We start from the raw sequence: 15,940 nt of genomic DNA, 5'->3' as shown, positions 1-15,940 counted from the left end.
ATCTCAGGGTTGTGATAATCGAGCCCCGCATCAGGCTTTACTGAAATGAAATATACCCTACCTACAAAATACTAACACTATGGCAGTTGCCATCATCAGTAATTTCTCAAACCTATAATAAAGTAAAATACACATTTCTTCCTGTGTATTCTAGATGCTATATATAAGATTATAGCAAGGCTGTTAAAGCAATTCTAGTAATTGCCTAAAAATATATAAATGATAGGCAGAGAAGTTATAAAAGCAGAGGCTTGAATACCTATGGCAAAAGAACAGATGTTCTCATAAGACTTTCATTTGATATTTTAGGTCATTTTATTTTTTTAAATTTTAGCTCATTTTAAAAAAGATAACCAAAATATAAGATTTTTATAAAATATGAAACTGTAATGGTTAAAAGAAACAAATTACAATGACAAGTGATTATGCTACCTTATTAGACTTTATCTTAGGGTCAGAAGAATTCAAGATAATGTGAAAATATAAAAATTAAAGTTTTAAGTAACTACACATGGTCTTTCTTGTTAACCTAATTCCCTATCTTTTGTGACAATTTAGAAAGAATGTCTCTACTTGGCTCATTTGAAAATATCAAATTTTGCCCCTTGGTTATAAAAAACAAAATCTAGAATAATTTCAAGAAACCAAAGTTTTCAGTTTATAGTAAATTAAACTAAAAAAAAATTTTTTTTTTTTTTTTAAGATTTTATTTATTTGAGGGAGAGAGAATGAGAGACAGAGAGCATGAGAGGGAGGAGGGTCAGAGGGAGAAGCAGACTCCTCGCCGAGCAGGGAGCCCGATGCGGGACTCGATCCCAGGACTCCAGGATCATGACCTGAGCGGAAGGCAGTCGCTTAACCAACTGAGCCATCCAGGCGCCCCTAAACTAAAATTTTTATGAGGTGATTTCTCTTTACTTGAAAGCTGTTTTAAATTTAGGTTACAGACCTCAGGTTTTGATGAATTAAGAATCTCTGGGCATTTGGGCAGATCTTAGTTCTCCATCTGACCCTATTCTTTACTGAAATACATGGTTCATACATACCTCCTCTAACTGTTTCTTAAGATCCATTATTTCTTTTCTATATCTTTTCAGGAGAGCTTCATCACTTGATACCTCATTAACATAAGGAGTATTCTTCATATATTTGGCAGTGCTGGCAAACTGGGGAAAAATACAAGAGTGTTAAGTGTTCAATATAAAAAATTAATTTAATTGATAATATTTAGGTTTCTTATAATTAAATTTTATAAAGAAAGATCCATACTCTTCCCCGGTGGCTTAATACTTTTGAACATGGAGAGTATTCTATGTCCTTGTAACTTACCCTGGCTTCTAGTCTTCAGAAGAGCGAAGGAAATATCTTGAAGATGGATGGATGCCAACAGAGAACCTACAAACACTGGCTTACTGGAATCCCATCCATCCTTCAAAGTCCAGTGCAGCTGCCCCCTCTACTCTGAAGCTTTGCTTCCACTTGAAAGTATCTCTCCTTCCTCTGAACTCTATTCTACTTATTAATAGTTAATTAATCCAGGCAATCAGATTGGAAGACTGGTCTTACCTTCCCTCTAAGACTATAAACTGTGAGGTCAGGGACTGAACCTTTTATCTTTGTTTCTCTGACACTACCTTGATCCAGTGCTCAGTAACTATTGAGAACATTTCTTAGAGTGTAAGTAGCAGAAGTAACTGTAAGTAGGTCCATGAAGGTGACCATTAAATAATACTGAATCCTTGATTGAGACAGCTGTTCTATTGACATTTCCCATTTTTCCTTTTTTTAACAGAAAATGTAAGCCTTAGGCTCAGAGCAAAGGCAAGCAACAATCAGCTAGCAGGAGTTCAAGAGTTATTTTGTTATAAACACACACACACATATTTGTTGAAAATGATACTAGTTTTTCATTCATGGGACTGAGACAAAGTTTCCTTCTACAATAAGTAGAAAAAGTGAGTTTTTTTTTTAAAAGAAAAATAGTATGATAGTGTTGGATGTGGCAAAAATTATGGAGGTGGGATATGAATGATTGAAATTTGGGAAAATAAAGGAATACTATTTAGTAGGCAATACATCAGTTTTATTGCAGCAGGTATGTTATGTCATTAAAAAAAAGATACCTAATTTTAGTGGGTAATTTTTTCTGCTTAAAGATGATTTTCCCCCATATTGAAATAAAAATCAAACTCACCTGTAGAGTAGTAAGGGTTTCATCAAAAGACACTGGAGTAATTGTGCAGATAATACGTGTCTTTGCATTTCCTCCCAAGGAATTCTGGAGAATTCGTGTTAATTTACTATCTCGATAATTTATGAAACCACTTAGTGAGAAAGGGGTTTGGGGAAAAAAACAGTAAGAATTTTTATACAACAACAGCGGTTGGTTTTTAATGCAGAACCTTAAATTAGCTACAGTTTAAAAATTCTTTACAGGTTACCTGAGGCAGATCAAAACTACTAACTATATCATATTTAAGATAAAAAGTAAATTTAGTAGGTCACAGTCATATGTCTTAGAAGCTAGGCATGCTCACAGAATCACAAAAGCTTTTTAATACAGGGAAGAAATCAGTACATTATCTGAGTGTTACTAAAGTATTACAATTTTCAACCTCACGCAAAATATAAGCATCAATAAGTAAATGTACAATGGAATAAACTTACCCAACTTGTCCATCACTAAGTTTCTTGATCACTTGTCCCAAAATAAATAAACTTCTATTTATATTACAGCCTTCCTTGAGTCGCACACCTGCATTTATTAGGCAAATAAATGATGAACTTATTTACCAGTAAGTTATAAAAGAAATGAGAAATTAAAGGGTCAGATGGTAAAGTCTGTGCTTTGGATTGGATCTGAGCCCACTTTCTTCTTTTTTTTTTTTTTAATGTTTTATTTATTTATTCATGAGAGTCAGAGAGAGAGAGAGAGAGAGAGAGAGAGAGAGAGAGAGAAGCAGGCTCCCCGCCTAGCAGGGAGCCCGATGTGGGACTCGATCCCAGGATTCTGGGATCATGACCTGAGCTGAAAGCAGACGCTTAACCATCTGAGCCACCCAGGTGCCCAATCTGAGCCCACTTTCAATGCCTCTCTCCCTATTCCTCCAACCTATTAAGTAAACTAGAAATGCTATCACCTGAGAGAAAGAACAAAAAGAAACAGATGGCTAAGGAAAAATAAAATCAGAGGGAAGAAAAGTTCATTTCCTAAAAGAGTCTGTCTAACTCCTCAGTTCAAATCTGTTTTTTTCCAAACCTCCAAATATAGGCAACTATAGACTTTTTTTTTTATTTTAAAGATTTTATTTATTTATTTGACAGTGAGAGAGAGAGTAAGAGAGGGAACACAAGCAGGGGGAGTGGGAGAGGGAGAAGCAGGCTTTCCGCTGAGCAGGGAGCCCGATGCGGGGCTCAATCCCAGGACCCTGGGATCATGACCTGAGCCGAAGGCAGACGCTTAACGACTGAACCACCCAGGCGCCCCTAGGCAACTATAGACTTAACAACAAAATTAATTCCTATAGACTCACAACCAACAAAGTTCTAATTTTTAAGCTAATATGCTCATATGGCTCATATATCAGCAAAAAAAAAAAAAAAAGTACACTGAAAAGCTCTCTCCTACTCTTACGCTCCATTCAAACAGTTCCTATCCTCCTACCAGGAAACCACTTTTATTAGTTGACTCTTGCAGAGATTTTTACGAATACAAGTTCACATACATTTATTTCTTCCTTTTCCTTTTTACACAAATAGTAGCACATTATATATGCTAATTTGTACTTTGCTTCTTTTTTTACCTGGTAATATATCCTATCATTAAACACTGGTGTTTTTCACTCTTTTTTATAGCATAAAATTCCACTGTATGGATGTATCACAATTTATTCACTCAGCACCCTACTGAGGGACATGTAGGTTTTCAATCTCCCACATATACAAAAAGTACTACAACAAATAGTTCTGGACAGCTGTTATTTCACAGGTGCATGATTCAGCTGCTGCTGTAATATTTCTGCTTAACATGCAGGCTTAAAACACGAGCAAATATTTCTTGTTCACAGGTTGTAGGATCCACTGGTTTGGTGGATATAGGCCATGCTCAGATGAGTGTCTCTGTGTCAGGCTGTAGGAAATTGACATAGAAAGGTCTGACATCTTCATGATTTCGAAACTTCCTAAGTATGCTTTTCCATTTAAGTATTTGATTATGTCCTTTAGGTCTGTTTTAAAGTTTTCTTTATTTTGGCCTTAGGTAATTTTTGTTGAGTTTCTACCTAGGTATTAGATCTCTTAAGTCATTATTGTAAATGGATGGAGTCTTTTTGTACACTAAATATTCGAACTGGTTGTTGTTTGTATTATGAGTTATTAATGTCTGTATATTAATTTTATACTCCACCACCTTTCTGAATTTCCTTACTAATTATGAAAATCTGGTTTTCATCGCACTCTCACAAGCTTTGCAGCTATGCAATCTTATCAACTGCATAGTTTAGCTTTTAATTGATGCTATAGTAGCCTAGATAATTTGCCAGATATAGGAGCTGCTTTTTAATGAACTTAAAAAAATTTTTTTTTTTGAAATTTTTGAGAGAGAGAGAGAACACGAGAGGGGTGAGGGGAGGGAGAGAGAAAATCTCAAGCAGGCTCCATGCCCAGTGGGAGCCTAACACAAGGCTTGATATCACAACCATGAGATCATGACCTAAACCGAAATCCAAAGTTGGACACCCAACTGACTGAGCCACCCAGGTGCCTCCAGATGCTGCTTTTTATGTTAAGGACTTTCATCACAAAATTACTATCTTTATTAGTTTCTAAAGTGCAAGGTAGCACTTTTTTTTTATTCTGTAAAAGAACAAGATGACATTGAGACCAATACATTTATGAGTTTCCATTACCTTCAGCGCCTGTTTGAGCAGCTCTTTCACTGCCTGCAAGGTCAACCAAATTCTGTAAGATAGATGAAAATAAACCTTTAGGAAGGGTAACTTGAACTAAAAAAACCCAACTACTGAAAACAATTTTTAACACACAGTCTATTTGCATACTCCATTTGGATGCTTGTCTTTCATTCCACTGTTTAGGCTTTCCCCTTTCTGAGTCAGATTGATCTATATACCTTGTTCCTTCTTTATAATATATCCTCCATAATGCTGTCAGAATAGCTTCTCCATTTCCTACACAAAGTTCAAAACGTTACTGGTGAATATGATACTTTACAATTTGGCACTTGTGTTGCTCCAGCTGTAAATCCACCCATTACTCACTCAGAATTCTAGCTGACCTACTCGCTTTGCCCTAAATGCCTCACGTATTTCTATGCTTCCAAGAGCTACCTTTCGACATTCCCTTTGTTTAATCAGTCCTAATGTTCTAGTCTGCCCCTATTCCTTATTCAGGACCAAAGACGATTGTTACCTCCCTAGTAAAACTTTGCCACCTTTATCCGTCCTCTCCCACACCTTGAATGAACTGCTCTTTCAATCATGTACCCAGCGGTCTTTAAAGATACGACTTATTCTTTCCTGTGCTGAGCTAGTCATTTGTGTCTATGACTACACTGTAGCATCTTTAAAAGCATGGGCCTCTTCATTTCACAAATATTATTGACAAAAAAGTGACTGCCCGTCGTGCTCCAGGCAGTGTGTTAGGTGCTAGGGATATGACAGTGAACCAGACAAATAAGTTCTCTGCTCTCACAGAGCTTTTATTCCACATGGGGCAGGATGGGGAGAGAAGGACATTCATGGGAAATGAGAAAAAGACACATAAGAAACACATCATGGTAAGTGTAATATAGGTAATTTAAGTAGAGTGTCCGAAGTGGAAAGAGGAAGGTACAGAGCAGGTGCTTCAGACCAGGTGGTAGGAAAGGCCTCCCATTAAGCTAGGATCGGGAATGACAGGGAAGAGGGGCCAGCCATGCAAAGATCAAGGGAACCATACTCTAGGTAGAAAGAATAGCCTGTACACCCAGTCACAAAGCAGAAATGAGCTTGGTATATTCAAAAAATAGAAAGGGCAGCATGGCAGAGTTGGTGAAGTAGAGATGGGACAATATAGGGTAAGAGAAGTAGATAGGGGTCAGACTGTGCAGGGCACTGTAAGGAGTAAGAGCTCTGGATTTTCTAAATGCGACGGGAAAGGGTTTAAGCAAGACAGTGACAGTCATATCTTTTTTTTTTTTTTTAAAGATTTTATTTATTTATTTGAGAGAGAGAATGAGATAGAGCATGAGAGGGGGGAGGGTCAGAGGGAGAAGCAGACTCCCTGCTGAGCAGGGAGCCCGATGCGGGGACTCGATCCCGGGACTCCAGGATCATGACCTGAGCCGAAGGCAGTCGCTTAACCAACTGAGCCACCCAGGCGCCCCGACAGTCATATCTTGATTTAACTTTCTGGTCCCTGGACTGGAGAGGGGCAAGAGTGGTAGCAGGGAGTCCAGTCAGGAGGCTCCTGCAGGAATCTGACTGAGAGGTGATGGTGGCCTGGGCTAGGGAGGTAGCCGTGGAGACAGTAAGTGGTGGAGGGATGTCTTTATTCTTTTAATCTCAGAGCCGTACTATGCTCAGAACATGATGAAGGCTCAGCAAATATTCTTAATGCATTAAAACAAATTCAGAGATTTAAATTCTGTCCCTCTGTGGACACTTTCAGGGATGGGCAGTACTTATGTACTCCTGCTTTAATTATGTTCTATCTAGATACTACTTTCTCTAAAATACTCAAAGTCTAATCTTTCTTGTATGGTATCTTTATTACAGAAGACCTAGATACATAATAAAGGGGCAAAATGGCGAGAAAGGCAGCATGAATTAAGGAATAAAGATGGGAACAAGTATCAGTGTTCAAAGACACCAAGAGGCCCAATGCATCTATAAGAGAGGAGCTCACGTGGAGTAGAAGGAAGTGAAGTTAGGTTGGTTAAAGTTGGAGACACAACACGAGCTGTACTTAGTAACATTAGAAAAATTGGAAATCTGCAAACAGACTGCAGAAAGGAAGACCAGAGTCTTGGGGCCAGGTCTAGGAGAATGATACAGTAATTCAAGAGATGAGAACCTAAATGAGTGTGACACCCATGGGAATGTTGAATAGGAAATATTAATGACTGGACAAAAGGGGAAGGCAGAAAAAGATGAGGTAGAATTGACTTGGGTCTGACCTAAGTGACCAGGATAACACTGGTACTACTGGAAAGAAGGAATATTCACTATGATAGGAAGAAATTAATTTTGTTTTAGACACAATGAAGTTTGAAATAACAGTGGGACACACAATTATAATCATCTTTACAAAGACATGAATTAGAACTCAGAGACTCTAGATAAAATAAATGTCTGACTATCATCAACACAGAAATGATAACAGAATGTCTGGGGGCAAACATAGGAAGTAAGAAAGGCCACAACACTCCTATGTTTTTGATAGGAGGGTAGGAAAAAGAAGCCACAAAGGATATAGAGAAGGAGCAGAACTGAAAGAAGCTAGATATTATGAACCAGAAAGATCAAAAGACACTGAAAAAATATAATAAATAAAGGCCACTTCCAAAGAGCCAGAAAATGACTTTTTTGGGGAAGACTTCTTTCCAAGAAGATACTTAGAGTAAGTCGGAAGGTGAAGGGTTGAGCCAGATGGTATCTATAGTCCCTAGATGATAGAGCATCAAAGAATATGGAAAAAGTCACCAAATGGATCACTGAATATGTCAAGAGTATTAAAACTAAATTATTAAGAGAAACGTTAAAATTGTAGTGAAATATCACAGACTGGGTTTAGAAAACAAAACAGAAGTTAGGTTTTGTGTTTTTGTTGTTGCTAAATCAAAGCAAGACCAGTATACTAAAATAAATTTTATGCTGGTACAGTAAAGTAACTGAGGTGAACTGAATTAGATATTTAATTAAGACTGATTTTTCAAATCTGAAAGTGAAAAAACATATTATAGATTTATTATTTTTTCCCTGAAGTTTTCAAATCAAATAGATAATCTTCAGTCATATCCTAGATGAAGCTAAAAAATTTAGACCGTGAAGACAGAGAATATTGGCAAGGAACAGGAAGGAAGCACAGAAAATGAGAGAGAAATGATATAGTACAGCAAGAAGGAAATGGGAGGTTTATTTATGTGGAGAAAGGAAAGTTTGCATAATGTATATATTCACTATTTAACAAACAGGTATTGAACATAAACTATGCATAATGTGTTGAGGCTATAAAGATGAGTAAGATATCACTCTTCCCTTCAAGGGATTTATAGTCTAAAACACTATGTTTATAATATAAAACATTTCCTTATTATATTTAAGAATATACTTGAATAATGTGATTTACTATTTAACAGTCCCAGCTAGTTTTTGTTGATCCCATGGTCTCAATTCTATTGGCTGAGACAAAACAAAAACAACAATAACAAAACTGAACGGCCCCCACCCCATTCCAAGAACACTCTAACTCTTAAATTCATATGGAAAGCCTCCCCCCCAAGAACTCTGGTTAGGAAAAGTCCTTCCATCTAAATTTTAGGAGAGGCAACCATAACATAACAGGAAGAAAGACCCTCTGAATTCTTCCTATGTTTTAGCTAGTAATCTCATGTCTACAAATGAGACTAAACTACCAATTTATACATGATTTTGCCTGTTTAGTTCAGTTAACAATTCTTATGAAACCAAACATCCAGCAGCCAAATTAAATTATGCTTTGGCCCATACAGTACAGTACCATGGTCCATCAATACTCACCAAATGGGACACTTTGACAGATCCTTCACAATTGGAAGGTTCCCCTTTCTCTCTACTTTCCAAAATCTAGACAGAAAAGAAAACTTGTAAAAAATTAGTGCATTTTTTTTTTTTTTTTTTAAGATTTTATTTATTTATTTGACAGACAGAGACATAGCAAGAGAGGGAACACAAGCAGGGGGAGTTGGGGAGGGAGAAGCAGGCTTCCCGCTGAGCAGGGAGCCCGATGTGGGGCTCCATCCCAGGACCCTGAGATCATGACCTGAGCTGAAGGCAGGCGCTTAACGACTGAGCCACCCAGGTTCCCCAAATTAGTGCATTTTTAATTGGAAAGGTCAAACAGAGAGTTACCTACCATCCTAAAAATAGTATGAGAGCGACTGCTTCTTTGATTCATTTTTGTAATTCCATAATGTCTATTCTCTGTAAAAAGTAAGTCGTATTTCAGCTGTATACATTAAAATCCAAAGAAAAACATTAACTTTTATTTTTAAGAGTGAAAAGTGTGATTTGAAGCCAAATACATTTAACTGAGTAGTTTTTACAAGTGTTTTGGGGAAATACAGCATAAAGTCTTACTTTCTCCTTTTGTGATCCACTTCAAAGCCATTTCTGATGTATAAACAACTTCTTCTGTGAGATCAGCCACATACACATTCCTCTGAAACAAGTTTAATTATGAGAAGAGTAGAGAAGAAGTCACTAAAAAGTGTGAATCTCAAAAAGGTGTCAACTATTACAGAATTCATTTGTGGAAGTTACAAGTGGAAAATGTATGAAAATAACAAGTAAACCTATAATATGTACAATTTATTTCCTATACCAAAGCACAGCAAATTCTAACCTGATACTTCCATCTTGCTCTTTTTTAAGGCACTCATACCAAAATATAATAGCTGTCAATGTTTAAGAACTATACATATTGCTCATATGCTGTCTCTATAAACACTTAAGAAAAAATAAACCATACAAACAGGAGACAGTTTGAAAAATATAGAAATTAAAGGGAAATGTTCAAGAATAATAACCCCAATAAGCAAGTCTATTTTTAGAGCTACTTCAACTCTGTTACTCACATTGAAGTCTTCCCGAATTATTAAAGGCTTCATTTTTTGAGTGTCACAGAGTAAGTCTGTAATGGTTTCATTATATATCTCCATGTAAGACACACGTAAGAGAAATTCCCTGTCAGGAAACTGGAAGAAAAAAAAAAGTGTAAAAACATCAGAGATCATCCATTTGTGAAAACCTAATATTGAATACCTATGTGCTAATATTAAATATTAAAATATTCTGAGAAATTATCTTTGCAAAGCAAACAAGAAACAAAACCTCATATGGTTTTATATTGATGATAAACACAAAATATAAAAATATGCTTCAGGAATAATGAAAAGTATAGTATCAAATAATGAGGAGAGCACCCAGTCCAACTCTCTAAACTCAAAATAAAACCCTACCAATGAATGGTCAAATAAGGACATTAAAAATCATTAAAACAGTAATGAAAAAATAAACTTAAAACCAACTCTGGGGCGCCTGGTTGGCTCAGTCGTTAAGCGCCTGCCTTCGGCTCAGGTCATGATTCTGGGGTCCTGGGATCGAGCCCCGCATCGGGCTCCCTGCTCGGCGGGAGGCCTGCTTCTCCCTCTCCCACTCCCCCTGCTTGTGTTCCCTCTCTAGCTGTCTCTCTCTCTGTCAAATAGATAAATAAAATCTTTAAAAAAAACAAAAAAACAAAAAAACCCAACTCTTAGTTAGGTTGCTTATTCTGGCCTCTTCTCTACCTCTACTTTTCTCTGCTCCTTAATAATCACTTGTAGGTAAACAAAGGCAAGGAGGAGCTAAGCAGTCTTGAAAGATTTTCCTGTTCCTTAACACCCACTTTTTGGTGTGATTAGTGCTGTTTCAGGATTCAAGGGGAAGACTGAAAGAACTTTAAGCTCTACAAAGTAAGTCTGTGAGGGAAAAAGTTAATCTGTTATGCCTTCTTTACCCATGGCTAATGAAGATATAACTATAAACCTACTTTCTTTCATTGTTACAAGAGACTATTACTACTTTTACCTGTATGTACCAGAAATTTAACGAAGGTATTTACCTTTTTAATTTTCTGGAAAATGTCATGAATTGCCCTGGGTATTACTCCCAAATAATCCTCTGAACCCATCATGGTGTATGTTTTTCCTGAAGCAGTCTGACCATAGGCAAATATGGTACCTGTAAAAACAAAATACCCACACATGCAAAGATTAAAAATGAATCTATAGGGTGTAAAACTATCAATAATTGAAAAGAGAACCAATACTAAAATATCTCTACAGCGAATACAAACCATTGTAGCCTTGTATGGCAGAATCTATGATTGGTACTGCTATTTCTTCATACACATTTTTAGTAGTTTCATTACTGTGAAAGACACGATCTAAAAAAAAACCACACACATAAACACAGAGGTTAAATCAAACAAATGAACTTTGTTTTCTTTCTTAGTAGTTGTCCAAAGAAATAAAATTGTCAGGATATGGTAAGATAAAATATTTAGGACACAATATTCTCTTCAACTTATTGGTCCTTTGAAAATATACTTCTCTATAAGGTGAGATGTGTTGGTCCTCACAAAGAAAAAATACAAGTCAGACTTCTCAACTATCCTATGTGCTTTTAAGAGGCAGTAGGGCATAGTGGCTGAATTCAGACGTATAGAATCAGACTATCTGCAAATCTGGTTCTACCACTTATAAGTTGTGTGACTTTGGGCAAGGAGATTGATGTCTCTGTGCCTCAATTACCTAATCTGTAAAATGGATATGTATTCTCTTCCTCATAGAATTACCATGAACATATGGTTAATACTTAGGAAATGTGAACTATTACTATGCTTTGAGAAATTTTAAAGTTTATAACATATTTGACAAGAAGGCCTAGCTCAAACTAAGAAATGCACATATATGGAAAAGGAGACCTGAACAAAGCTGAAAGGTTACAGGGAATGACTAGCTGGCTGGCTGCTAAAGGAGGCTGGGTTTACAGTAGCATTTGTGCTGATGAGTTCACTAGTCTAGGATGTGGTTCTCTGCTTTTGTTAGCATAATTAGCACATTAAAAATGGACTACTCTTTCAATGGTGGCCTCATAGTAAAAATCTCATAAGAAATGGATTTGTAAATCAGGAAGGAAATTTATCCACCTGCAACAAGAAATTCAGTGGTCAGACTGCTTGCATTCTGACCATACATCTGCTCTGTTTGCAGAACTAAATGGAACCAAGAGTGCCATCTGAAGGCTGCTTAGGGGTTATGATTTCAGAGCAAGGAGAGATGGTAGGATGATTCAAATCTTCATGCCATTTGCTTTAGATGGATGGGTAAATCTAAATCTTCTATGGGCATACATAGCTACTGAGAACCTACAGATCATGTGTCTGAATGCTTGTGTATCCCTCACTCTTGGTTTTATAATCTCTGGGATATATTGTTTTACCTTTTTAAAACTTATGTTAATGCTCTAAAACAGTCCTTTACCAGAAATTGTTTCCTCTTCTATAGATCTTTGCTCCAAAACCTTTTATGATGGCTTTCTAGTTTAATGCTAGTTCAACAACCTAGCCATTCTTACTCCTCAAGTTGTGGAGAGGACCTCACTGTTGTCCTGAGGTGCCTAAGTGGCAGCATGCTAGTGTGGCTGGATTTGGAGTTTGACTCTTCCATTTGCTGGCTGTATGACTCCAGGCCTATTTTAGTTCATCACTGAAATAGAAAGGTACCTACAGTATAAGCTTGTTAGGAGGATTAATGAGTTAATCTGTATGACATGCTTAGAACTGTGTCTGGCACATTGTCAGCAGTACATCCATATTAAATCAACACACAAATCAGCCTAGTCAACCTTTAGGGTCTGCATGTCCCTGTGTCCTAATTAGCTCTCACTCATCCTGCAGGTCCCAGTGTCACTGGTATCCTTTTAGACACATAGACCAGTTAGATCCGCTATAAACTCTCACAAAGCATATGTCAACACAAATGTGATTACTTGTTTAAAGGCTCTCTCACCATGTAAGTTTCACAAAAGCTGGGGTAGGTCTCTGCTCTATTCCAGCACACAAACTAGGAATATCTTTACTATTTATTCTTTAAAGAATTTTCTTAAAAGATGAACCATGAGAGACTATGGACTCTGAGAAACAAACTGAGGGTTCTAGAGGGGAGCGGGGTGGGGAGATGCGTTAGCCTGGTGATGGGTATTAAAGAGGGCACATACTGAATGGAGCACTGGGTGTTATACGCAAACAATGAATCATGGAACACTATATCAAAAACTAATGATGTAATGTATGGTGATTAACACACCATAATAAAATAAAAAAAAAAAATAATGGTGGAAAATATATACTAACCTGAAAGAAAGATCTTAAAGATGACTTGACATTAAGCACATATTTTAGGCTTATGGGGTTTTAGGCCACAAATAAACTAATGAATAAGAGGAAGAAGTATTAGTTTCAACCATATGACACTATAACTATAACTTCATTTTATTTATTATTTGTTTTTTTTTTTAAGATTTTATTTATTTATTTGAGAGAGAGACAGACAGCACAAGCAAGGTGAGGGGCACCCTGCTGAGGGACAAGAAGACTCCCTGCTGAGCAGGGAGCCCGATGTAGGGCTTGATCCCAGAACTCCGGGATCATGACCTGAGCCAAAGGCAGATGCTTAACTGACTGAGCCACCCAGGTGCCCCTATAACTTCATTTTATTTTATTTTTTTTTAAAGATTTTATTTATTTATTTGAGAGAGAGAGAAAGCATGAGGGGGGGAGGGTCAGAGGGAGAAGCAGACTCCTCGCCGGGCAAGGAGCCCGATGCGGGACTCGATCCCGGGACTCCAGGATCATGACCTGAGCCGAAGGCAGTCGCTTAACCAACTGAGCCACCCAGGCGCCCTATAACTTCATTTTAAATATCAATTTATTATCTTACTTATCATACATGATGGATGAACAATTTTTTAAAGTTTCCACTGAAGCAGTTTATAGAAGGCTTAGTCTGATCTTTAATGACAAATCCAGTATTATTGATAAGACTTTTATACTCCTAATAGGAAAAGGGTAACAGATTAATTTTTGATGCTATTATAAACCTACCAAAATTGAAGGATTTACTGCCATCAACTTGATAAATAGCATTATTGTCAGTTTTCCAGTAAACTTGGGTATCTCCTCCAAGAGCTTCTTCTCTGAAAGAATAAAAACACTGCATTTTAGTATAACTGGTCATGGAAGTCATGTTATATGACAGATAAAAGATTCCATCTTCTGAAGAATATTTTAAAGGACAATATTGACTTATACTATATATTAGAAATTTGGAAAATCTGCCTTTGAGGGGTCAACACTTTTAAGTGGGGGGTCAGTGATCTCCTGCCTTCTCATGGGAATTTCCTTGTAAAGTTCTTCATTTCCACCCGCCTACCCAGTACTGGTTGCTGAAAAGATACGTTCAAAATGCAACTCTGATTATGTCCCTCTTGCTCAAAACTTTAAAAAACCATCTGAAATTCTTAATATGGCACACTAGACTTGGATCATGTTTATTTCTCTCTTCAACGTTATCTTGCTCTAAATTCCAATATATATCTAACTCCATACGGCTACCTGTCTCTTTCAAAATAAGAAATGCAGCCCCTCTGTGTCTGGAATACCTTGACTTACCTTTCCATTAAGTAATTTAACTATTCTTTCATTCTGACACCAGCCTTGTCCCTGGTGTCATCTCAGAGGGGTTAATGACTCCTCTAGCAAACACTCTCCACCTATCATAACACTTGTTACCATGTATTGTAGTGGTTTACGTAACTGTCTTCTAATGCATTAGATAATGAGCCCTTTAAATATAGGAAATTCCTCATTTTGATATTGTCATTTATTAAACACCTTGTGATATTTAACAATTATTTCTCCAACACAAAATATATTAGTATTCTGGAGTGAGTGCTAGAGACTAGAGAAGCAAAGACTTCATTTCTTCCCCTTTCTGCTTTTTCTCTATAGCATTTATTACTTCCGTAACATTATGTCCACTTAACATTCTATATTTTTTACTTTTTTTCCTGTCTGCTCTAGAATGTGGATCCGACAGGGGCAAGGATGGTAGTGTCTGTTTAGTACTGTACACTGTACTAAAAAAAAAAAAAAAAAAATCACGATTAATAAATATCAGCCATGCAACGTTCTGGATGTTGAATTCAGTCATTGAATGAAATCTTGAGTGCCTAGGCATACGAGGCAGCAAGACAGACTAGTCCTTGCTCTCAAGGAATATACAGTGAAGAGGGAGAGGCAGTTAAGTGCAAAATGACCGACTGTGATGAGTGCCTGTAAGAATTACCGATACGACTTCCTTTAAGGAATGGGGTGGGGTGGGGGGGCTCCGATGGAGAAAGGCAGTGCAGGGCCGGCGTCAAGGTCTTTAACGTTTGCCAGCCTGAGTTAAACGTTTAAGAGACTCCTACATATGCAAAGTATCTTCTAGAGCCTCCGATCCTTCCCCGTCACTTACAGATAGGGACACAAAACCGGTAAGGGGCGGAGATACCAAGCAGGGGAACCGGGAAGGAGCAGCGGGGACTCTCCGGCTCAGGCCCGGACCGGAGGCCCCACGGGGTCCTGGTCTCGGTCTGGCCTACCTACCTGTTGTTGAGCGGCCGGACCCGCACGCAGACCGCGACAGCCCCTTCCTCTGCCATCCTGCCAGGCTAGACCGCAGAGAACTGGCGCAGACGCTCTACCTTCCCGGCCTCAGAGCGCACGGGCCGCCCCGCCTTGAAGTTTAAAATTTCCCAAGCGCCGCGTCCGATTGAGCCGCGGCCTCATGACGTCACGGACTGTTCCACTGAGCGCAGCGCGGGGGCGCGAGGCCGGCGGCGCGTCCACAGATAAAGGGGGGAGGTTAAAGGATGCGGAGGAGAGCCAGGTAGGGAGGCACAGGGAGCGGCTGCGGGATGCAGGCGGAGCGCGGCTGTTCTGACAACTACTATCCGCTGCAAGCGCCTGCAATGCAGGCAGCCGTTTACAAACTGCGTCCTCCACCTCACCCTAAAAGAGTTGGCAATCTGTAGGAAAAATAAGGCAGAGAATTGTTTTTTTCACCAGCAAGAGTTGAAACCTTTAAAGAATCCACTAA

The 15,940-nt window shown here is 38.1% G+C and overlaps 1 protein-coding gene across 2 annotated transcripts in view; it reads right to left on the bottom strand.

Moving 5' to 3' along the window:
* LOC118027061 (centromere-associated protein E-like) overlaps window positions 1-15,633 on the bottom strand; it is a 34,115-nt gene extending 18,482 nt beyond the window's left edge. For both annotated transcript variants that reach the window (XM_035030208.1, XM_035030209.1), the window contains exons 1-12: window positions 15,448-15,633; window positions 13,903-13,994; window positions 11,092-11,181; window positions 10,858-10,976; window positions 9,833-9,952; window positions 9,336-9,417; window positions 9,112-9,179; window positions 8,757-8,822; window positions 4,908-4,959; window positions 2,668-2,755; window positions 2,195-2,324; window positions 1,047-1,166 (exon numbers count right to left, since the gene is read on the bottom strand). In XM_035030208.1, the coding sequence (XP_034886099.1) occupies window positions 1,047-1,166; window positions 2,195-2,324; window positions 2,668-2,755; window positions 4,908-4,959; window positions 8,757-8,822; window positions 9,112-9,179; window positions 9,336-9,417; window positions 9,833-9,952; window positions 10,858-10,976; window positions 11,092-11,181; window positions 13,903-13,994; window positions 15,448-15,503 (1,083 nt within the window). In that variant the 5' untranslated portion in view covers window positions 15,504-15,633. The remainder of the gene's footprint in view (window positions 1-1,046; window positions 1,167-2,194; window positions 2,325-2,667; window positions 2,756-4,907; window positions 4,960-8,756; window positions 8,823-9,111; window positions 9,180-9,335; window positions 9,418-9,832; window positions 9,953-10,857; window positions 10,977-11,091; window positions 11,182-13,902; window positions 13,995-15,447) is intronic.
* Window positions 15,634-15,940: the final 307 nt, after the last annotated feature.

This window comes from Mirounga leonina, unplaced genomic scaffold, assembly GCF_011800145.1.
Source record: "Mirounga leonina isolate KUSES-001 unplaced genomic scaffold, KU_Mleo_1.0 Mir_357, whole genome shotgun sequence".
NCBI lineage: Eukaryota > Metazoa > Chordata > Mammalia > Carnivora > Phocidae > Mirounga > Mirounga leonina.
Note: the sequence above shows the minus strand (reverse complement) of the source record. Positions and strands in the feature narration are given on the sequence as shown.